The sequence below is a fragment of the Pholcus phalangioides genome, unplaced genomic scaffold (assembly GCF_987345545.1).
Source record: "Pholcus phalangioides strain wild (caught in Gottingen) unplaced genomic scaffold, Ppha-v1.0 ptg000027l_1, whole genome shotgun sequence".
Lineage (NCBI taxonomy): Eukaryota > Metazoa > Arthropoda > Arachnida > Araneae > Pholcidae > Pholcus > Pholcus phalangioides.
This window is the reverse complement of record NW_028301617.1, coordinates 8,814,879-8,840,012: the sequence shown is the minus strand read 5'-3', so window position 1 is coordinate 8,840,012 and position 25,134 is coordinate 8,814,879. Positions and strand designations below refer to the sequence as shown.

The window sequence follows — 25,134 nt, the reverse complement described above, 5'->3', positions numbered from 1 at the left end:
AAATTGGATGATTTGAAGAATCATTCTGAAATTGGATGATTTTTGAAGAATCATTCTGAAATTGAATGATTGAAGAATCACTCTGAAATTTGATGATTGAAGAATCACTCTGAAATTTGATGATTTTGATCACTCTCAAATTTGAAGAATCATTCTGAAATTAGATGATGATTTGAAGAATTATTCTGAAATTGGATGATTCTTCCTACATATATCAAAATCAAGGAACATAAAACATCACTGCACTTCCCATTTGATAAACAGCACTGTAAACTAAATATTAGAAAAAATAATAGTGATTTCATTCATCACGTGATCACGCAAATCGATACCATGAGAAAGAGACGTTCCTAAAAATTCTTAGAAGGATATGCTGATCGATTTCTTTTCAAAAGGAGTCGCGGTCCAAAAAATTTTTAGAACCACTGTATTAAGTGCATACGAGCTCCGCCTGTGTCAATTTTCAAGCGAATCCCGTAACCACCGCTGAAACTACTCATAACAGGTTAGTTTCAAATACGCAATTTCCTCAATTGATTAATGAATCCATCAGAGCAGCTTCATGTGTAAGGGGTCATTCAAAGTATTACGTCAGCATCGATGGGGCAATGACAAGGGGGAGGGGGGGGGGGTTAGATGATGCTTACGTCATCAACCACCCTTTGTCAAGATATGAAATATTCTTAATAGCATCTTATTCGGTGCGCCAAAAACGGGAAAAAAAAACCTTTCGATAGTTATTGGGCACCTGAAATAACATTTTCCCTATTAATAAGTCCTCTACAGAGCCGCTTTAGTGATCTCAAAATGTTTCACGGACCCTTCACGTGCTCTGGAACTGTGCCACGGACCCTTCAAGTGATCTAAAAATGTTTCACGGATCCTTCAAGTGCTCTGGAACTGTGCCACGCATCACTCAAGTGATCCGTAGTTATGCCACGGATCGCTTAAGTAATCTGGGAATGTTCCGCGAGTAGCTAAAGTGATGTAGAACCGCACTGGGAGCCGCTTAAGTGCTCTAAAACTGTGCCCCACTGTCACTCAAGGGCACGGATGAGTGTGACACGGATCGCTTAAGTGTTCTGGAACTGTGTCCCGGGTCACTTAAGTGTTCTGGAACTGTGTCCCGGGTCACTTAAGTGTTCTGGAACTGTGTCCCGGGTCACTTAAGTGTTCTGGAACTGTGTCCCGGGTCACTTAACTGATCTGTGAATGTGCCACAGGCCTACTTGAATGATCTGAAAATGTGCCACGGGCCGCCTAAATACTCTGTAATTGTGCCACGGGTCACCTAAGTAACCTGTAGAAATATGCCGCTTAGTTCATTTTTAAAAAAAAGGTTTGAGGGGCCACATCAGATAAATTCCCGGGGCACATTTGGTCCCCGGGCCAAGGATTCATCATTATGTGGCTTAGAGGGTGGGTCACAATGGATTTCCTGAAAGGAAATTTTCAGTTTTCACCCTTCAAATAGCATTGAAATTAACAGAAATTTATTATAATCACATATGATGGTATTTTCTTTCGAAATTTTGATTTCTTTTTTTTTATCGTTTGTGGGGGAGGAGCCCTTCTATGCCCTCCCCCCTCCCGTGTACAGTTACGAAATTTTGCTGACAATTGGGGGGGGGGTCAGAGGTTTGCTGACTTTCACTGACAAAGGAGGGCGTTGTGTCAAAATGGCTGAAAAATTGTTGACGTAATATGAACGTACATAGCTCAGCTGACAAAGGAAAAAGTGCGTTTTCATCCAACGCCATCCCTGTCCATGCTTGAACATGTTTCGTAATCTCCAGATGTCTCCGATAAAATACGACATTCAAGAACATTGGATTTATGCTAATTTGCGAGTCAGGGCGTATTCACCGACATGGTTTAAACTATAGTCACAATTTCTGATAGGATTGGTTAAATTCAGGTTTTTAGCCAATCTATGTTGATCTCCTAACCAAAAATTGTGACTACAGTTTAAACCATGTCGGTGAATACGGCCCTTAGAGTTGCCGTACGGGTACTCTTATTCTTCTGATGATATCCATAGGCGGTACTCGCAACGGGTAAAAATTTGAAGTTCTCTAATTTTTGTCCCTAACTGGTTCTTAGGGAGAGCACTCGTATACGTTTTGACTGTTTTCTCAGAACCAGCTGCAGTAATAAATCGGGGTGACCCAGCACCTCATAGAGATAGAAGGCGTCCGCAGTCTGCTTGCGACGTCAGTAAATAGTCCATTTTCCCTCAGAATATTCGGGGGGGGGGGGAAAAAATTCCCTGCTCGTGCCAAGTATCATCGTTGTGAGGAAAAGGAATGACCGGGTTCAGAATTGGCGATTTCTATGCCCCACATCCAATCAACGCACAAACATTATCCAAATTTCAAATCACATGAAATTACATTACAGATGTACTGGCGTTGGCTTGATAGTTGAAAAAAAAAAAAAAAATTGTAAGTATCGGTATTTACAGTCGAATCCCGTTTTATCGAATACCGTTATAGCGAAATTCTCGTTTTAACGAACACTTTCCTCCAAATAAGTTTACATAGGAAAAATGCAGAGATCTGGACTCCTTTTATAACGAAATTTCGTTATAACGATGCGATTTCTCCGGTCTCTTGGAGTTCGTTATAACGAAGTGATTTCTCCTGTCTCCTGGAGTTCGTTATAACGGGATTCGACTGTCCTAACACGGTGGAAAAAAAAATTGTCATCGTGGAGATAGCAGTTTGTCATATTTCAGTTTTCGTTTCCTTGAAAAGTGTTAAAAAAGGAAAATTTATAAAAATGCAAATTAAATTTTCAACAGTTACAATAAGAACGAGTCCAACGCGGAATTTGACACCTTCTCTTCCTTTTTCCGCGTCAAGTTTCTCTATTTCATTTATTTATTTCATTTTTTTCACATGGGCTCGAGCACGTGAACAGCCCCATCTAATGGACAAGAATGTAAGTAATATCGAATTATTGCAGTTAATGATAAGGATTGAATTTCATGCAAATACAACGCCACAACAGGCAAATTGCCCAACGAGGTGGCTGACTTAAGAACATCATGGATCCCCGAGCCATTTTTTGGAGGCCCTACCTACTACTGCTACACCACACATGCAACCCCCCCCCCTCCTCCCGCGGAACCTTCAACGAATCGGTACATGCGGGAATGTGCGTGTACGTGTAGTGAAACCTGACGAAGTTTTCTTTCTCTGTAATGCTTGTTATGTGTAGTGCTGCCATCTGCCACCAGTTTTTCTAACTATGAGTGAAGTGTTATGATTGAATGATTTATCGTTGTAGGACTGTTGCTCTCTGTGGCGAGACTTTTTAACGGGGAGATCGGCTCGCATTTGCGCCTTAAAGTTGGGAACCACAGAAAACCAACTTCAGCCGACCACCCAACACTGTGGGGTTCGAACCTGGATCCGCGCATCGCGAGTCCGTCACTATAACCACTCGACCACCACAGCGGCAAAAATCACTCCCTTATCAGAATCACTCTCTCATTTATTTTGTGTATACGTCGGAAATTGGCGAATCGCGATGAGTTCGCAGCCCTTTTTGTTTCCTTTCCTTGCATACATTTAACATGTACGCTATACAGGGTCCCTTGTTAGTGCTAATGCGGACTTTACCTCATCAACCGTCCGTCGTAGAGGTATGATTCCAATTTAAAAAGTGCTCAAAAGGCGTTCAGAAATCACCCTGCACCAGTTTTGACAGTGAAAATACAGTGTGTAACAAATTTTTTTTTTTTTTAATCTAAATTTTTATATGATCCCCTTGTCCTCTGACATCCAATTAGATATCTGTTGCCCTGTGTTGATCTCCTGAGGCCAACAGAGAAGAAAAAAATCAATGTTTCTAAGTGCAATATTCGCTGAGATATTTTTGAATTCCAAAAATTGCAGAAAAGTTATGAAATCGCAGCGAAAACTAACGGGCAGCGCTCCTTTCCCTCATTTATGCTTTAATTTGCCAACTTTTCCCCGATTTTGATTTCCAATATCTCAGGGAATATTGCGCTTAAAAAACTTGGATAATAATAGTGAGCACCTGGATGTGCTGCAAATCAAGAGAAGAGCACCCCCGGTGCCACTCCCGACTTACACTCCAAATTTAATTCCTTCACTAAAGGACTTGCTTCACGGTAACGAATTTAAGGCGTCTCATAACTTTTAAGGTGGTGGAAAACTATGCTCTAATATACAGTGGTTCTCAACCGGGTGCCGTATGCCCCCCCCCCTACTGGTACTGAGCTACTTCAAGGGAGCCACGGAAGAAAATTCAGAAAGGGGGAAGTGACAGGTGGTTTGGAGGGCTGCAGAGAGCTGAGAAGAAAAATCAAGGTGTGAAGAAATAATAATTTCATATTAGTGACTATTACACTTTCGGAATCCAACAAAACCCACCCACAAAACCCAGGGCCGTCTTAGAGCATGGACCCACCCGAGCCTCACCGCCTACATTTTGCAGCAGGTTCCCTAGGATGGGGTTTTTCGCAATCCCCCGGCTAGATTTTTCACAGACCCCCCTCTATATTAAATTTATAGTGCGAAAAAACAAAAAAATTATGAACACCGTATCAGGCCCCCCGAGCTCCCACTCTTGTCAGGGGTCATGCCCGGGGGGGGGGGGTCTCATGTTCATAAGTGACCCCACCTTGTGTTATTTTGTATAGTACAATAAAAATTTCGAAAATAAGTAGGAAATATGCAGGCTGTTTATTTCTGGCTAAGTATGGGGCTACCATAGCATCACTTTGCCTAGGGGGGCCCCATGATGTTGAGACGGTCCTGAATAAAACTCGGATTAGCGTCGAGCTCAATAAATTCTAGGCCAGTGGTCTCTGGGGGGCCAATCTTATTTGCAAAATTTCCATTCAGTATAAATTCACTGAAAAAATCAATTCAATACGTATAAAGGATCTTGCTTCTAGATGAGGGTCGAAGACTCTGGGTAAGACACGGGAGCCACGAGAAAAAAAAATATGCTTCAAAGGGGGCCCACGGGCAAAAAATGGTTAAGAAACGCTGCTCTAATAGAAACATGACTAAAAATACTACTTTACCTGTTCTTGATTTCAAATTTTTTACGCATGTTCCCGATTGTATGTGCTATCTTACGCTGGAGTAAAGTTGCACGTATCTCTGATACTCAATTTTTTGTAAATTTTCAAAGGAAAAAGCATTAGAAACAGTTTGAGCGCATGATAAAATGCCATGAAATCAATATAATTGAATAAAAATTGATTCAAAATACACTCATTGCCATAAAAATTTGCGCACCAAGAAATAATTGTGGGATCGAAACGAAAGTTGGCCTGAAGGTACATGTCGGGCAGATATGCAAATGATTAGAAATGCAGCGTGATTGCGCATTGCGTAATGCCACTAGAGGGCGTTGAACTTCGTTCTCCTTGGAGTATAAAACAGGTAAGCAGAGCTTGCTGGAGTGTATTCAATCGTTTGCAAAGGAAATGCTGCGGTAGACATGCCGTTACGCCGCCGTCGAAGACCATATGAGTAGTTGTCAGAGTTCGATAGGGGAAGAATCATCGGGATGATGGAAGCTGGGTGGTTAGCTCGGCGAATAGCTCGTCAACTAGGCCGTTCTGATTTTACTGTGAGGAGGTGTTGGGACCAGTGGACAGAAGAGACGTCATTTACACGGCGACCAGGTTCAGGACGCCCTCGACAGACCAGTCGTCGAGAATACCGTCACATCATCCGAAACGCACGCGCAGAGCCAACTGCCTCATTGGCCGCTATCCAGACACAGGCAGCAGCGTCACTACGGGCCCCTGTGTCTCCCCGAACCATCGCAAGGCGCCTGGCTAAGGACATCTGGTATCGCGGCGCCCATTACGTGTGCTGCCAATGACACCCACCCACCAAAGCCTCCACTTGGAGTGGTGTCGAGAACGACGGGATTGGACTGCAACGGAATGGAACCAGGTCGTCTTCAGCGACGAATCGAGATTCAACTTGAGCAGTGATGACAATCGTGTTCGTGTGTGGAGGCCCCGTGGTGAACGCTTCAATCCTGCCTTCGCTTTACAGCGACACACCGCTCCCACAGCTGGTGTCATGGTATGGGGTGCCATTGCTTACGATACACGGTCACCCCTAATATTGATCCATGACACAATGACAGCCCAGCGGTACGTCCATAACATCCTTCAGCCACATGCGTTGCCACTCGTGGCAGGGCTCCCAGGAGCCATTTTTCAACAAGACAATGCTAGGCCACACACAGCAAGGATGTCACAAGAATGCCTCCGCCACATTACCACCCTTCCCTGCCCTGCTCTATCCCCAGATTTGTCACCAATCGAGCATATCTGGGATCATTTGGGACGGCAAGTTGGACACCCTACGAGGTTGGTCGAACTAGAGGCGCATTTACAGCAACTGTGGAACGAGATATCTCAGGACATCATACGGAACTTGCATGCCGCAATGCCCGCTCGTATCGCATCGTGCATTCGCGCTAGAGGGGGTCCAACAGAGTACTAAAACTTCTGTTCATCTGTACTTTTTTCTGCAATAAATTATCCTTTTTCTTGGATCTTTTAATCACTTACTTATATCAACGTAGTACTTACATGTGTAAAATTTCGTTTCATTTTGACGACTTCTTCTGGGTGTGCAAATTTTTATGGCAATGAGTGTATAAAGGAAACTGTACAGTTCATGAAATAAAGCAAAAGTTTGTGGTTTCGTTGTGGCAATCTCATTTAAAGTTTAATTTTTAAAATTTAAATTTGAAATTTCAAAAATTCTGGGGGGGGGGGGTTCCTTTAAAAGCCCTTCATCATCGCAGATGTGAATGATTATCGTGCAAATAATTGTATGTGAAAACAAAGTCGCTCGATAGTTCCCTTATTTGAAGAACTGCAGATAGTCTTTATTTTAGTGTTGTGTTAGAGCAGTGATTCCCAACGTGGGCGTTAACGTCCCCTGGGGGGTGCGATGGAATGTTTCGGGGGAGGGGAGGTAGAAGCTACGGGTACATCATAGGATTCCATGGGTTAGATTGCGTTGGGGGGGGGGCGCTGGGAGGAACAACTTTCTGAAGTAGGGAGCGATGGGACAAAAAAAGGTTGGGAAACTATGTGTTAGTGTCCATCGAGCTTATGTCACCGGCGAGAGTATGATTGTCTCCGCGGTCTTGTTAGTGCTAATGCGGCCTTTACTTCATCACCGTCGCGTCGTAGAGGTATGATTCCAATTGAAAAAGTGCTCAAAAGGCGTTCAAAAATCACCCTGTACCAGTTTTGACAGTGAAAGTACAGTGTGTAACAAAATAAAAAAGAATCTACATTTTTATACGATCCCCTCGTCCTCTGACATCCAATTAGAAATTTGTTGCCCTGCGTTGATTTCATGAGGCCAAGAGAAAAAAAAATCAATGTTTCCAAGTGCAATATTCGCTAAGGTATTTGAATTCCAGAAATTGGAGAGAAGTTATGAAATCACAGCGAAAAAACTAACGGGCAACGCTCCTTTTGCCTCATTTATGCTTTTCTTTGCCAACTTTTCCCTAATTTTGATTTCGAATATCTCAGGGAATATTGCGCTTAAAAACTTGGATTCTTAACTACTCCGCCTTGGCAGTTCTTAGAACGGTGTCCCCCGAACATCTTTTGTCGGAAGATCACGTGACTCGGTGAAAACACACAATCCCCCGTTATTTTCTTATAGCATCCACAGGAAAATTTAAAACAATAAATTAAAGAGAAATATTTTTTTAGCATCGGTGAGATAATTCCAAAATTAATGAGAGATAATTCCAGAATTAATGAGAGATAATTCCAGAATTAATGAAAGAAAATATTCTAGAAATTAATGTAAGATAATTCCAGCATTTATGAAAGAAAAGCGTAAATGAAAGAGATAATTCCAGAATTAATGAGATAATTCCAAAATAAATGAGTGATAACTTCAGAATTAATAAGATATAATTCAGAAACGCTACTTTTTATATGGGGGATAGGGAAGATTCATGCGTAGGCTGACCATATTTGCTCGAGAAAAATACGGGAAAATACGGGACATCGCCAATCACATCCAAAAATGATGCCAAAAGTAAGCAAAGTCGCCAACTAACGCTAAAATCACAGAAAAGTCACCAATCGGGAGCGAATGGAGCACCCCTTCATTGCAGTGAATTAAATTAAAAACATAACAAATATGTGAGAGGAATATATTCTTATTTATCATAATTAATGTATATATCCTAGCATAATTTCTGAGTAGGGAAGATAATTTTAGATTATGACATGAATGTCGCTCTCCACTTGTTAATACAAGATATACAGAAGACTGGATGTTGTGAAGATATTTATTACTTGAGATGTTAATTTTTTAAGGAAGGAAAAAACTCAACTCTGCCTCTACCGGGAGTCGAACCCGGGTCCTTCGGCTACTGCCGAAGAGTATTGAGCAGGCCAACGTCAGAATTTCAGACATTGGCCAGACAATTCAGGAAGAGGCCGGTGATCCCTGGCTAAAGTCCATTAACAAAAGACATGATTCGAGATCATCGTCAAGTTGGCGTTTTCCTTTGTGACAGTCAAAATTTCATCCTTGGTGATCCCTACGTAAAGTCCATTAACAAAAGACGTGATTCGAGATCATCGTCAAGTTGGCGTTTTCCTTCGTGACAGGCAAAATGCCATCCCTGGTGATCCCTATGTAAAGTCCATTAACAAAAGACGTGATTCGAGATCATCGTCAAGTTGGCGTTTTCCTTCGTGACAGGCAAAATGTCATCCCTGGTGATCCCTACGTAAAGTCCATTAGCAAAAGACGTGATTCGAGATCATCGTCAAGTTGGCGATTTCCTTCGTGACAGGCAAAATGCCATCAATGGTGATCCCTACGTAAAGTCCATTAACAAAAGACGTGATTCGAGATCATCGTCAAGTTGGCGTTTTCCTTCGTGACAGGCAAAATGCCATCCCTGGTGATCCCTACGTAAAGTCCATTAACAAAAGACGTGATTCGAGATCATCGTCAAGTTGGCGTTTTCCTTTGTGACAGTCAAAATTTCATCCTTGGTGATCCCTACGTAAAGTCCATTAACAAAAGACATGATTCGAGATCATCGTCAAGTTGGCGTTTTCCTTTGTGACAGTCAAAATTTCATCCTTGGTGATCCCTACGTAAAGTCCATTAACAAAAGACGTGATTCGAGATCATCGTCAAGTTGGCGTTTTCCTTCGTGACAGGCAAAATGCCATCCCTGGTGATCCCTACGTAAAGTCCATTAACAAAAGACGTGATTCGAGATCATCGTCAAGTTGGCGTTTTCCTTCGTGACAGGCAAAATGCCATCCCTGGTGATCCCTACGTAAAGTCCATTAACAAAAGACGTGATTCGAGATCATCGTCAAGTTGGCGTTTTCCTTCGTGACAGGCAAAATGCCATCCCTGGTGATCCCTACGTAAAGTCCATTAACAAAAGACGTGATTCGAGATCATCGTCAAGTTGGCGTTTTCCTTCGTGACAGGCAAAATGCCATCAATGGTGATCCCTACGTAAAGTCCATTAACAAAAGACGTGATTCGAGATCATCGTCAAGTTGGCGTTTTCCTTCGTGACAGGCAAAATGCCATCCCTGGTGATCCCTACGTAAAGTCCATTAACAAAAGACGTGATTCGAGATCATCGTCAAGTTGGCGTTTTCCTTCGTGACAGGCAAAATGCCATCCCTGGTGATCCCTATGTAGTCCATTAACAAAAGACGTGATTCGAGACCATCGTGAAGTTGGCGTTTTCCTTCGTGACAGGCAAAATGCCATCCCTGGTGATCCCTACGTAAAGTCCATTAACAAAAGACGTGATTCGAGATCATCGTCAAGTTGGCGTTTTCCTTCGTGACAGGCAAAATGCCATCAATGGTGATCCCTATGTAGTCCATTAACAAAAGACGTGATTCGAGATCATCGTCAAGTTGGCGTTTTCCTTTGTGACAGTCAAAATTTCATCCTTGGTGATCCCTACGTAAAGTCCATTAACAAAAGACGTGATTCGAGATCATCGTCAAGTTGGCGTTTTCCTTCGTGACAGGCAAAATGCCATCCCTGGTGATCCCTACGTAAAGTCCATTAACAAAAGACGTGATTCGAGATCATCGTCAAGTTGGCGTTTTCCTTCGTGACAGGCAAAATGCCATCAATGGTGATCCCTACGTAAAGTCCATTAACAAAAGACGTGATTCGAGATCATCGTGAAGTTGGCGTTTTCCTTTGTGACAGTCAAAATTTCATCCTTGGTGATCCCTACGTGAAGTCCATTAACAAAAGACGTGATTCGAGATCATCGTCAAGTTGGCGTTTTCCTTCGTGACAGGCAAAATGCCATCCCTGGTGATCCCTACGTAAAGTCCATTAACAAAAGACGTGATTCGAGATCATCGTCAAGTTGGCGTTTTCCTTCGTGACAGGCAAAATGCCATCCCTGGTGATCCCTACGTAAAGTCCATTAACAAAAGACATGATTCGAGATCATCGTCAAGTTGGCGTTTTCCTTCGTGACAGGCAAAATGCCATCCCTGGTGATCCCTATGTAAAGTCCATTAACAAAAGACGTGATTCGAGATCATCGTCAAGTTGGCGTTTTCCTTCGTGACAGGCAAAATGCCATCCCTGGTGATCCCTATGTAAAGTCCATTAACAAAAGACGTGATTCGAGATCATCGTCAAGTTGGCGTTTTCCTTCGTGACAGGCAAAATGCCATCCCTGGTGATCCCTATGTAAAGTCCATTAACAAAAGACATGATTCGAGATCATCGTCAAGTTGGCGTTTTCCTTCGTGACAGGCAAAATGCCATCTATGGTGATCCCTATGTAAAGTCCATTAACAAAAGACGTGATTCGAGATCATCGTCAAGTTGGCGTTTTCCTTTGTGACAGGCAAAATGTCATCCCAGGTGATCCCTATGTAGTCCATTAACAAAAGACGTGATTCGAGATCATCGTCAAGTTGGCGTTTTCCTTCGTGACAGGCAAAATGCCATCAATGGTGATCCCTACGTAAAGTCCATTAACAAAAGACGTGATTCGAGATCATCGTCAAGTTGGCGTTTTCCTTCGTGACAGGCAAAATGCCATCCCTGGTGATCCCTACGTAAAGTCCATTAACAAAAGACGTGATTCGAGACCATCGTGAAGTTGGCGTTTTCCTTCGTGACAGGCAAAATGCCATCCCTGGTGATCCCTACGTAAAGTCCATTAACAAAAGACGTGATTCGAGATCATCGTCAAGTTGGCGTTTTCCTTCGTGACAGGCAAAATGCCATCAATGGTGATCCCTATGTAGTCCATTAACAAAAGACGTGATTCGAGATCATCGTCAAGTTGGCGTTTTCCTTTGTGACAGTCAAAATTTCATCCTTGGTGATCCCTACGTAAAGTCCATTAACAAAAGACGTGATTCGAGATCATCGTCAAGTTGGCGTTTTCCTTCGTGACAGGCAAAATGCCATCCCTGGTGATCCCTACGTAAAGTCCATTAACAAAAGACGTGATTCGAGATCATCGTCAAGTTGGCGTTTTCCTTCGTGACAGGCAAAATGCCATCAATGGTGATCCCTACGTAAAGTCCATTAACAAAAGACGTGATTCGAGATCATCGTGAAGTTGGCGTTTTCCTTTGTGACAGTCAAAATTTCATCCTTGGTGATCCCTATGTAGTCCATTAACAAAAGACGTGATTCGAGATCATCGTCAAGTTGGCGTTTTCCTTTGTGACAGTCAAAATTTCATCCTTGGTGATCCCTACGTAAAGTCCATTAACAAAAGACGTGATTCGAGATCATCGTCAAGTTGGCGTTTTCCTTCGTGACAGGCAAAATGCCATCCCTGGTGATCCCTACGTAAAGTCCATTAACAAAAGACGTGATTCGAGATCATCGTCAAGTTGGCGTTTTCCTTCGTGACAGGCAAAATGCCATCAATGGTGATCCCTACGTAAAGTCCATTAACAAAAGACGTGATTCGAGATCATCGTGAAGTTGGCGTTTTCCTTTGTGACAGTCAAAATTTCATCCTTGGTGATCCCTACGTAAAGTCCATTAACAAAAGACGTGATTCGAGATCATCGTCAAGTTGGCGTTTTCCTTTGTGACAGTCAAAATTTCATCCTTGGTGATCCCTACGTGAAGTCCATTAACAAAAGACGTGATTCGAGATCATCGTCAAGTTGGCGTTTTCCTTCGTGACAGGCAAAATGCCATCCCTGGTGATCCCTACGTAAAGTCCATTAACAAAAGACGTGATTCGAGATCATCGTCAAGTTGGCGTTTTCCTTCGTGACAGGCAAAATGCCATCCCTGGTGATCCCTACGTAAAGTCCATTAACAAAAGACATGATTCGAGATCATCGTCAAGTTGGCGTTTTCCTTCGTGACAGGCAAAATGCCATCCCTGGTGATCCCTACGTAAAGTCCATTAACAAAAGACGTGATTCGAGATCATCGTCAAGTTGGCGTTTTCCTTCGTGACAGGCAAAATGCCATCCCTGGTGATCCCTATGTAAAGTCCATTAACAAAAGACGTGATTCGAGATCATCGTCAAGTTGGCGTTTTCCTTCGTGACAGGCAAAATGCCATCCCTGGTGATCCCTATGTAAAGTCCATTAACAAAAGACATGATTCGAGATCATCGTCAAGTTGGCGTTTTCCTTCGTGACAGGCAAAATGCCATCTATGGTGATCCCTATGTAAAGTCCATTAACAAAAGACGTGATTCGAGATCATCGTCAAGTTGGTGTTTTCCTTTGTGACACGCAAAATGTCATCCCTGGTGATCCCTATGTAAAGTCCATTAACAAAAGACGTGATTCGAGATCATCGTCAAGTTGGTGTTTTCCTTTGTGACACGCAAAATGTCATATAAATGGCTTTTTTTTTTTGCCTATCTTCAAACTTTTCTGGTAAAAATTCCTTTTTTGAAATTTTCGTGCCATAAATTGCCTATTTTAACATGTTTTTAAGTTTACTGGTGTATTTCTGGGAGTCACATAATCTTAGATATTTTGGGCATTGGAGAACAAGAATTCCTCTTTTTTTTAAATTTTTCAACTCTCCGTATTTATTATCATCAGGAAAAAGCCGCCCCCCCCCCACTCCTATCCCCCTAAAGACCCATTTAGACGGAAACAAATACAAATACAACGTCACAACAGGCAAAATGCCCAACGAGGTGGCAACAAGAGATCTGAAAGATTGGTGTTGCCACATGCATGCCATTAACTTTGCTTTGACCGGATGGCATTGGATATGAATGAAAAATGAATTTTTTTTCACATGAACGCAGCCCGAGTTAGTGAATCAGAGGGAAAAAATTAGGAAATTTTTTTTTTTCTCCACATCCTTCACATGGTGTCTCGCTGGGGCATTGAATTGCATTGCAGGTGTACGGCGTGGATCGATGATTGTCCCAAGAGGTCATGGATTGACGTTATTGCTCACACAATGGGGAATGGAGCAGGCAGCCAGGCTCTGGGGGCGGGGGGCCCGGGCCCCACGTTGTTTTGATCTTGTTCTTTGCACCATAAATGCACTGCAAACAGCCATGGCTATTTATTGAACATACATATTTAGTTTACGCTTAAATTGACCAGAGTCACCCTCGGGGTGCGTGACAGATGCGGCTACACGGGGCCCCGTGTGGCCACATCTGTTTTTTGTTTTTCATCAATTTTTTTTTCAAAAATATCCAACAAGTTGGCCATGTTTCAACTATAGAAATGATAATGATTATTTCACAAATAATACAAAAAATAAACCATAATTATTGCGCAGCACGAGGGAGCCTCACAGACATTTTCCCTACCGGCTGGGCGTCTGGCAATGGCGGCCCTGGAATTGACCTAATCCTGAGGGTCTACTAACATTCTATCTTGGGCTTGAAATAAATCTAGCTTGGATAACTCAATGCAATTATTATAAACTGTAATTGAAACAATGGACGGATGAAGCGGAAATTTTTAAGGGACCATTCAAGTATTACGTCAGCATCGGGGGGGGGGGGTTCGAATTTGCTGACTTTTGATGACGGGGGGGGGGTCTGAAGGTTGCTTACGTCATCAACCACCCTGTAGCAGCCCGTGTCATATAGTCACACGTTGGGATTTTGAAGAAAAAAAAATGGATTTGGCTCCTATACAACACCGGGCCGTCTTACATCATCAAGCTCATCGAGCTTTGACCAGGGATCACCGGCCACTTCATGAAATGGCTGGCCAAACTCGGAATCATTTCTGCAATTCGGACTTTGGTTGCATCAAATAAAAAACAGCTTTCTCTCGACATAGGTTGAATTGGCAAAAAGATGTGCACGTATATTGCACTGCATTAATTTTTCTGACTGGCGAGCATCCGTGTTTACGCAAAACGATGTTTAATCGCTTGCTCGTGTGAATGTAAGATTCGTCAGATAAAAATAAGGATCCCTTTTTGTAACTGTTCGTTATAAGCAACGCCCGTTACAATGAGGTTCTACTGTACGTTGGGAAAAGCCAGTGTTTTGTTAGAAATAAGGCATGTGTTGGTCCAACTATAGGGTCTTCCTTCACTTTCGGTATAGAATTTGGTAAATTTTTCGTTTTTTCCTACCAGTAACGCTCAAGAACTGCTGCAACATAACGTGGCATAGACTCCATTAATGTGCAAAAGTATCCAAAAGGCAATTCATTCGTCATTTTATCGGGGCAGTCCACAACTCCGCAATTAGTGCTCCCCCTGAATATGCTGAGGGAAAATGGACTACTTACTGACGTCACAAGAACACTGCGGAGATCTTTTATCTCTAGGAGGTGCTTGACCAGATCCTGAAGTCCCCCCCCCCCCCGTTACGCCCTTGAAGAGAGCATAACTGTGCGTGTGTGTTTCTCAAGCTCTCTAGGGACTCCCTCTTTCTGTCAGTCTGGTCTTGGCGACCGCCACACCTTGTTTAGTGAGGCAAAAATAACCTTAGAATGGACAGCGGTGGGTGTTCGTGATTTATGAGGAAAAAAACCCCCCAACCAAACGTTAGTGATTCCATTTTAAAACGGTGGTGCCATCTGTAATTCCAAGAGTGAAAAGGTAGTTGTTTGAATCCTTACGCCCATGACGAATAGTCAAAAATTAAATTTAAAATACGGCAAACACATTCTACTTTTTCCAAAACGAAGCGCATGACACAATAAAATTTCCCATTCTCTTAGCAGAATTTTATTACATTTACATACAAAATATTACAGTGTATTAAAATTCGTTTCAGACAACATACAGTAGGTACTCAAAAAAATTCCTTAACACATTTTACTTATACTTCTAGCTTCATATATATATAAGAAATGTACAGCATCCCAAAATTCAACAACACAGACCAATCTATCACCACATCAAATTGCAACACACTGCGGCAAGAGCATTGCTTTATTTTAGAAGCATTGCTTTCAATCAAAAATGACAAGAAAATTCGCAAATTTTAAATCAGTTATCTCATATACAATACAAATATAGAATATACAGGGGAGAAAAACTTTTTTATCACTTATCTGAGCAAGGTTGCCATATTTTGGCGACTTGTGAAATCGGATGATGCACATTATGTATCTCCCCTTCCCATATAAGTGGGTTACAACCCTGGGATCCATCGGAACAACTGTTTGTCTTGACGCCTACTATCACCTGTCAAATTTCAGCAGTAGATTTCTGGGACAACCTGTATATGTTAATTTTTGTCAAAAGAAATGAATTATTCTTTGGCAATGAGTTTTATCGATTTCTTTGGTTCAACACCAACGCGTTTTGTGTTAATCATTCCATGAAACATTGTTTAGAATTTTAATAAGAAATCGAAACTCTCTTCTGGCTGTTTCCTGTGGTCTCTGACTCTTGGTAGTGGCATTTGCCCCCTCTCTGGATCCACTACGGACCAGTGATGCCAACAATTTTACCAACTGTCTTTGGAACCGCAAGATATGGCAAGAAAAATCAAACTTACTATGATAATCTATTTCTAAAAAGTAAGGGTGGCTGTCGATTAAGGTGAAAAAGTCATTTCTGCTTTTTAATAAATTACAGGAGGTCAAGTCCTTCTTCTGAATGAATGTTTCCCAAAGTGGGTGGTTCTTCCTTTTAAGACAATGTACCTCGAGGTAGAAGCTAAAGATATGTAGCATGGGATCCTTGGGTTGACTCATCGACTCAACGGGGGGGAGGCACAATGAGAAAACAAAATTTTCTGATAACGTGAAAATTTCCTGAATTTTACCTCAGTGAGTTCAGCCCTGACTTAAACGATGAGAAATCCGCAATTTCTGAAGTCAGCGCTGAATTTTCCTGAGGTTAAAAATATAATATCTACAGCCAGAGAAACAAGCAACCTACCCGTTTGTGGGTACCGAGTCTGAAAGAGATACCTAAGCCAGAAATTGGCGACTTTTAATTGGCGTGATTTTGATTTTGCTGTTGTAATAATGTCAAGAAATTTAATCTTTTAGACTATTTAGACGCTGTTTGACGATGGTGTTGATGTCCGAATTGGATACCTTTCACCTTATTTGGTCCCTATTTGGTGGTTATTGGTAATTCGGTCGAATTTATGGTCAGCATTTGGTGACTTTTACTTGGCTTAATTGGCGTGATTTAGTTATAATTGCCCGACAACATCAAAAATTTTATTCTTCTAGGCTCCGATTGGCAGTGATGGGTCCTAAATGGGATATATATCTCATTTATGGTCTCCATTTGGCGGTTAGTGGCAATACTTGTGCTGGAAATCTATTGATTTTATGGTTACCCTTTGGTGACTTTAATTCGATACAATTTTGTTATAATTGTCAAGTGTCAATTTCGTCTTTAGTCGTCAATTGGCGACGGATTGCTGTAGTCAGCCTAGACCCGAATAGTCAGCTTAGAGTTTGGTTACTTTTCTGTCGAAGAAATCTGTTGCTATTGTATACGTGGTGTATTATAGATTCGAGAAATACAGTGTTTGCAGAATAATAGGGTAAGTAAAAATCATGATTTCCATTAGGTTAATGGACACACATGATTCATCACAATATTGAATAATTATTATTTTGTCAACAGTTATGTGACAAAAATACTATAGCATAAAATTACGTAGATATTCGTGCATCTGTGTATTACAGCGTTTCTCAACATGTGGTCCGCGACGATGGCATGCATAGGGCACAGGCAGATTTGCTAAAATTATTCTTCCACTGTAATTGATATTAGTGATATCCATATTGGATTCAAATAAAATTATACCTTCATACTTTCGTTCACCGTACATCGTGGAGGAGAATGTAGGAAATTTGCGATCTTAAATACGGTATATATCGCTAAATTTTGCCAAAAATTGCAATTTATTGCTTTAAATGCAATTTTCTAATTGTTGCTGAAGGGTGTGGAAATAAAGGGCTGCTATACAAATCGCTGTTAACAAAAATGTACAGTATTTCACGAAAAAAAAAAAAATGTTCAAATGATCTGATGACCATATTTTATTGAGAAAAATACGCTTAACTGGGATCTTAAATAATAGGTCTAATCCTAGGGTGACCATACATCCCGTATTTTCGGGGACAGTCCTGGTATTTTTGGCCGTCCCGACTTTTTGGCCAAATTGTTCCGGTTTTTCCCCGTATTTTACACGAAGCCTACTTGAATTTTTATTCTTGAAGTCAAAGATTCAAATTATTTTTCAACTCATAAATTATATTATGATAATTACAACTATAAATGAGAATATTAATCTCCCACATTTGTCTTGGTGAACGTTTGTTTTTTCGTGGAATTCTTTTCAATCCACTGCAATTTGCAGAAATGCTTCATTTCCCGCCATTATGATTTCTACGTAATATCAACAATATTTGGCAACTTTGTTGGGTTTCGGCGTCATTTTTGGAGATAATTGGTGATGTCCCGTATTTGAAATCCCAATTTACCGTATTTCTCTCGCGGAAATATGGTCAGTCCACCTAAGCCTGAAATACGGGACATCACAAATAACTGCCATCAAAAAACATTGTGTGGGGGGAAAAACGTTAAACCTGACAAATATGGGAGATAAATATTCATAATTTATGCCATGATCATCATAATATGTATAAGTTATATTATGAAAAACGCTGAGTTCATTACGACTTTTGTAATTGTTACGAATTCGGATTAGAATCGTTGAAAAAAAAAAACGGGACAAATGTATAAAAAAAATCGGATCAACGAAAAATTACAGGTATGTCCCGTAATACGGGACAAAAGTGCTCCATCAAATTGTTTCAGTCATTTTAATGGTCCTTGTTTTCTGGAGGTTGAGAAACGCTGATCTAGCACGTGGGCGCATGAATGAATTCAGGGCGAAGGGGGGCGATCCGGGATCTTTTTTGAGAATTTTAACAGGTTGGTGAAAGAAATTTAGCATCGATAATATTTTTCATACGTATTTGGCCCCCGGGATGGAAAAATTCGAAAACCTTGCTGTCATACAGGCAGCCTGCATGAATAATCTTGAGTTAGGTACCACCATGATCATTTTATGGTCCCCGTCCGTCTTCAAAAAGGACCCCGAAGACCCCCCCCCCCCCTGGTGAAAAATCAAATTCATGCAAGTGGGAAAACTTGAATGAAGAAAAATATAGAAACAAATGTAAAAAGAAGGTCTGTAATTACAAGGAAAGAGTCAACAATACGCGATAACAATGTGTATAACAATATATGAAATACAAACTTGCTTGAATATATCGATTCTGCCGATGCGACGCCATCTGTGGGAACCTCTGAGATTCTCCAAGAGTGTCCCGATTCAATCATCATCGTCTGATTGGTCTGACAAGGATCCTTCTCCTCAGATTAGAGCCTACTGTTCCAGGTAACGGCACCAAGAAGAGGTTCGAACTCGTCAGACCGTGGAGTTCCGGTTCCGGTATGATCTCCAGCTCGATTGGGAATGCGTTTGTCCCTACATTCCTGATGGGTATCGGTGCGACGATGGGTCTCGCAGCAGAGACGATCGGCACTTCGTCATGGAAAGAAGAAATATCCAATCAATGTCAATCCATGCATAATAGTGCCAGACTCAGTTATAATGTCAATAATTGGTGGTCTGATCCCCCAAAGAGAATAATGTTAATGAACCTTGCGTATAACGTCGGTAAAAATGCCACGAATATAACGATGCATTTTTCAGGGCACTACACAGCTTGTTAATGGAAATTTTTTAAGAATCATAAGCCGGTTCAGTCCACGCGTCAAAATTTTTAAATATACTTCCTCTTATGTAAGAGAGATGGCGCCACAAACGATTATTAGTAGGACAAATCGGTTTGTGTAGTTCTCGTGTGCATAAAATGAATGAATGTGCAACAACTAAAAACGACAAACAGATTTTTTTTAAACAAACCCGGTTATAACGACCTCGATTGTACGACACCTCTGTTATAACGTCAAAAATCGGTGGTCTACCTGATCCAGAATAATATTAACGAGCCTTTCTTATAACGTCAATGAAAATGCCACGAGTGAGGATATAACGACATATTTTTCGTTGTTTTATGGCGCCTTTGATGCCTAACGATGGATAAATGTATTTTTAAGAATTTTGGAGCTCCAACGTGCTCCTAATTAACCCGTAAACGGGATTCCCCCCCCCCACCTCCCCGAGAAATATATTTTAAATAACTGCATATATATTTCCAAGTACCGTATTTCTCGCCAAGGACTATTCGTTAGCCATATTTGGTGATTTCTCTGATAGTTTTGTAATATTTTTGGCGAGAATTGTAGAATTGGTACTTATTATGACCATGTGATTTCCCGTTTACTCTCGACCAAATATAGTCACCCTGATCATAACAAAGTAACAGGTTCTGGCAAATCATTTGATTCCATCTGATTAAATCTTCCGTCAAATAAAGGGTCTCGAAAACAACAACCACGGTTATAACGACAAAAGTTTACGGAATCTTCAATGATGCTAAATGATGTTTTACTAACCGAGTTTGTAATTCATCACAGATTTTATGAGTTATTCAAGCCCTATTACATGGGGGGGGGGGGGTTCTTAGTTTTTCACCGCAACCCGAAATGAACAACAGAATCAGCTTTGCGACCCATGAGACCCATGTTTGTTCTTCGAGATTAGTGAAACCAGTGGTGCAATAAGTGTATTTATAGCAGAACAGTAACTGAATTTGTACTACTCATCTAAGAAGTCCCTGCGAATCAAGTATAAGGTCGCGACCCGTAGTTTGAGAATCCGTGGCGCTTTTATCATTACCTGGTTCAATTACCGTCGGCGCGAAGGCAGGCTGTTCGGCGCTTGAGACTATGTCCACGTCGGCAGGGTTCTCGTTACTGGTCCCTGGTTCGTTGGTCGAGATGGACGCTCTGAAGCCGTTCTCGTCGGCGACGTACTGGACCAACCTGGCTCGCCCGTCCTCGTCCCGCAATTCGTACTCGCCCTGGACCCGGCCGTTTCCGTCGCCCGTCTCGCTGCGCCTGCTGAAGCCGCCGTCGGCTGGGGCGTCGTAGCTGAAGCGGTAGGGAGTCGGGACGGCGAGTGGGTCCACCCTCTGGAAGGTAAGAAATTTGGTTCAGAAGATTGGGATGCATTTCCATAAGATTTACGTACATTCATGAGAGTAAACTTAATTTTTTTCAAGGAAACTTACGTTCTGGGCCGCCACGGACGCCGCCAGAAGTATAATCTGCAAACAAAAAATACGATCCACATTAGTACTGATTCATATAAAGTCTTCGTATCAATATTCTTCCACGTACACAAAAATGGGGCGCGAGTGGCATGATGCATTAACCCCCCCCCCCCTCCAAAGCCAGGGGTTATCAAACCGTGTGCCTCCAACCTTACTCAGAGGCGACGCGGAACGGTCACACTGACAAAGGTTATTTCAGAAAATTTTCTTTGTTAAACAGCCCTTGGGAGCTGCTCGCGGATAAAGCATTGAATAGGAAACACGGGTGCCGCGGGCATGGCTTTCACATTGGGGGGGGGGGGGAACTGACAGGCCTCTAGTCCTGGGGCCCGAGACGATTATCATCTTTTTTTTTTTTTTTTGCTTTTTCATGCTATAAATTAATTACAGAAGGGGTACCGTTAAAAGTCTGACCGAGGGGGCCCGCAAAAGATCCCAGTCTAGGGGCCACGCTACAGGATGTGAAGGGGGGCATGGCCACGCGTGGAAAAAGTTTGGGACACCCCTCGCCTTAAACGGTGTTTAAATTCGGTTATATGAAAACGGTTATTTCACTGCAACGCTTAAAGAAGTGGGAAGGGGGGGGGGGGTAAGCAGTCTTTTTTTTCTCGTTTCTCGCCCTTTCTCTTATCTAACCATGAACAAGAGCTGACTCCGCCCACTGGCAGTTGATTGGTTGGAGGGGGAAACGGGGAACTTCTACGGTAAAATATACCTTCAGCGCGTTTTTGGAAGACAAAATACGAATTTACGAAAATATCCCGAAAGTTATTAATATTAAGAAATTATCCCGGTTACATAAGTGATCTGTAAATATGCCGCTTAGTTCATTTTTCGCGGGCGCCGTCAAATGACTCCGACGGCCATATCTGGCATGTAGGCCATGGGCTGAGCACGTAGGTCTTGAATAGAAACTTCTCAGGAACGTACTTCAAGTGCTCCCACATTGATAACTGTGAATATCATTTTAGTTTCGTCTTTTCAATTAGAGTTTCGAAACCATCACCATAAAATGATCGAATAGTTGACGCGAGATGGAGCGCGAGATCTAGTTTCTGACCTCATTTCTGGAACTTTCCGGACGCGCGTGGGTTTGTTTCATCTCGTTGAAGAGATCTTTGGAACAGATTGCGTTTCGGATGCGTTGAATGCAAAATTAAGTTTCTTGGATCCGTTCCATCACACGACTCAACCCCGTTCATGACAGAAACAACGTCATCCGTTTTGGTTCTGGTCCCTACACAACCTTTTTTCATGACGATATTTATGTTTCCTTTTCTTCAAGGCTTCTTCTAAAGATGGGTCCGTTACTCGGTGCGCGACGTTTAATTTACGCACAATAATCTCGACATCAATCGCAGGTGTTGAGAGAACGGAAAGAGTGGTTGGTAATTCATTGCTTTCGTGCATTTCATAATACATAGGTAACGTACGTGAGGAGGGGGGGGGGGAACAACAGTGAGACACCTATACAGGGTGTTCTGTTAATGGACCGACAAACTCAGAAGGTTGTTAGTAGTCATCAAGAGGAACAAAAAAATTGTAATGGCGTCGCAAAAACCACGTTGAGAGGGTGGAAATCGCGAAAAACGCATGCGGCTCCAAGTCCAGACGAGACGAAAGGTGGATGTTAGTTGATCGCTGAATGCGTTCGTGGGTTCGCTCACCATATCTGAAGTAAGCAGCGTCGCGAAACGCATACGCTCGGGTAGGGTAACGCGCTGCGGACGACGTCAAATAGCGCTATTGCGGTAGTAAGTACGTCTAGCAGTTAGAGTTGTCTGTGTTTCAATGAGTAGCGTGATGGCTGACTACACGAACGAGGAATACGCTTATATGCGTCTGATTTACGGTCGAGCACGTGGCAATGGGCTCTTAGCACACAGCGGATGCACCAACAGTAATATCCGGTGAGGTATTGTCCGCGCCATACTACCTTCCCCACGATCGATCGACTACTATGGGAGACGGGGCATCAGAATCATACCTGGTATCGTCGTTCACGTCCGGGAATCGTTTTTGCGTCGTTGGAGACTGCGCAATGACGTCAGCTACTTCCAACAACTCTTGTAATTACTAATCAAATAAATCTTTTTGTAGTTATTATTGTACTTTTTTGTCGTTTCAGCGTGACGTCAGAACATGCGCGCGTTTTTCACCCTCACAACGTGGTTTGCCACACCTTGCTGTTCCATTGCAATTTTTGTTCCTCTTTATTTCTACTAACAACCCTCTGAGTTTATCGGTCCATTAACAGTACACCCTGTATAACGAAACTCAAGGGACCGAAGAAACACTGTCATAAAGGAATTATTATTGCAGATAAAATATACTAATACCATAAAAATTTTGCGGTAATAAAAGGTAAACTGTTTTTGTTCCTTATTTTTTGCGAAAAAGTAAACTGTTTTGTTTCGTATTGGAGCGAGGGAGGGGAACTGTTTTAGAGAGAGACAGATGGATTTCCTTAGCCCGAATATCAAGGAAACAGTTATTTTCTGGATATTTTGCTCAGGTGAACTCGGAAAGAAAAGTCATCGCGTCTCCGACTAGACACTCGAACCCAGGCTCTCTTGCATACCGGGCAAGCATGCTACCATCTACACCACTGAATGAATGAACGCCAGGGGGCTCTGCCACCGGACTTATCCCGTCGACAAGATCTCTTCCAGCCCAGCTTCGGGGCAAAGTCTGGAACAAAATGAGTGTGCACCAAACAGTCCGAGTGTGTAGCCAGTGTTGTGTCTGATATTTCAGTTATGCCATCTATACTTCAAATTGTGAGTGAAGTGTAATGATTGAATATTTGTTACGTTGTAGGCCTGTTGCTCTCTGTGGCGAGACTTTTTAACGGGGAAATCGGCTCGCATTCGCGCCTTGAAGTTGGAAGCCACAGAAAACCACCTTCAGCCGACCACCACTGTGGTGCCGGTAGGGTTCGAACCCGGATCCTCGCGATGCGAGTCCGTCACTATGACCACTCGACCACCACAGCGGCCAACCTACACCACTGGAGACATGACCCTGCCTTCCTTATTTCACGCACCGTGGCGTGAGGCGCTGAAGTAGAGGCATTTGTAGCCTCTCTTAACTTCAGGAAATGGCCACAGTGCGTGAAATAAGGAAGGCCGGGTCATGCCTCCAGTGGTGTAGATGGTAGCATGGTAGCATGCTTGCCTGTATACAAGAGGGCCTGGGTTCGAGTCCTGGCGGAGACGTGATGACTTTTCTTTCCGAGTTCACCTCAGCATAACATACGGAAAATAACTGTTTCCTTGAGAACTATTTGGTTCCGCATATTAGGGGGAAAATAAACTGTTTTCATCCAAATGAAACAAAAGGTAAACTGTTTTTGTTCCTTATTGCGAAAAAGTAAACAGTTTTCTTCGTATTCGGGAGAAGAGAACTGTTTTGTTCCGTATTGGAGCGAGGGGAGGAGAACTGTTCTGTTCCGCATATTAGAGGAAAATAAACTGTTTTCCATTTACATTTGACAAAAAGTAAACTGTTATGTTCTGTATTGGAAGAGGAAAAACTGTTTTGTTACACATTCGGGAGAAGAAAACTGTTTTGTTCCGAATCGGAGAGAGAGGAAAACAGGTTTTTGTTCTGCATACTAGGAGAAAATAAATTGTTTTCATCCACATTATGAAGAGATAAACTGTTTTGTATCATTTGGAGAGGCAAAACATTTTTGTTTGGCATAGGATAGGGGTTTTCAATGTTTTTCACTCGAGGGCCACATCATTTCGTGAATTCACGCGGGTCATATTTAATGGGGGGGGGGGGCGTCCAGCGGGGTTGGCAGCCCCCGATGCAATAAGCAAAATTTGAATTTATTTTGGAAGACAATTAAATTACAGAATTATCAATAATTAATTAACTATTATAATAACTATTATGTAATTATTGGATAATTTGAATATTTTAGAGCCCGCTCACATACTCCTCAATAGCCCAATGATATCCAGGACTATCATTCTGATGCTATAACAAATCTTGAAATAGCAAATTCCTCAACAAACTTTTTCCAAGGTTTTAACCCGGTTGACCTTCAACCCGTATTGTTCCTGTCCCGCATTGGGACAGGAAGAAAGAAATTGATGCCACCCTCGAAATACAAAAGATAGCTAATTTGTCCAACTTACTTTTGGTCAAACTGGAGCCAGTTTAAATAGAAATATAAAATGAACCGAGCCCTTGCACCTGTTCTCCGAAGCAAAAAAAACGCTTAAAAACTATCCGAAACGGCATTCAAATATTTATTTATGCAAGTTTGATTACTGTTATCGATGCTAATTGATTACTGCTTGGTCCGGATTAGATCCCCTTGCGACTCGAAGGGGGTGCTTTTCCGGGTAGTGGACCGATAGAGAACTTCCGGGTGCTTCGGTGGAGTGAGCACCACTGTGTTCAC

At 42.2% G+C, this 25,134-nt stretch overlaps 1 protein-coding gene and 1 pseudogene across 2 annotated transcripts in view; both read right to left on the bottom strand.

The window, feature by feature from the left end:
- LOC149068360 (cuticle protein 10.9-like) overlaps window positions 1-21,067 on the bottom strand; it is a 230,312-nt gene extending 209,245 nt beyond the window's left edge. Inside the window, exon 1 of the mRNA XM_089251692.1 lies at window positions 21,059-21,067. Coding sequence (XP_089107818.1) covers window positions 21,059-21,062 — 4 coding nt within the window. The 5' untranslated portion in view covers window positions 21,063-21,067. The remainder of the gene's footprint in view (window positions 1-21,058) is intronic.
- LOC149068361 (cuticle protein 10.9 pseudogene) lies at window positions 20,205-20,808 on the bottom strand (annotated as a pseudogene). The gene is made up of 3 exons (XR_016195244.1): window positions 20,785-20,808; window positions 20,676-20,711; window positions 20,205-20,576 (listed from the first exon to the last, which is right to left on the bottom strand). The product of XR_016195244.1 is annotated as a cuticle protein 10.9 pseudogene (transcript).
- Window positions 21,068-25,134: the final 4,067 nt, after the last annotated feature.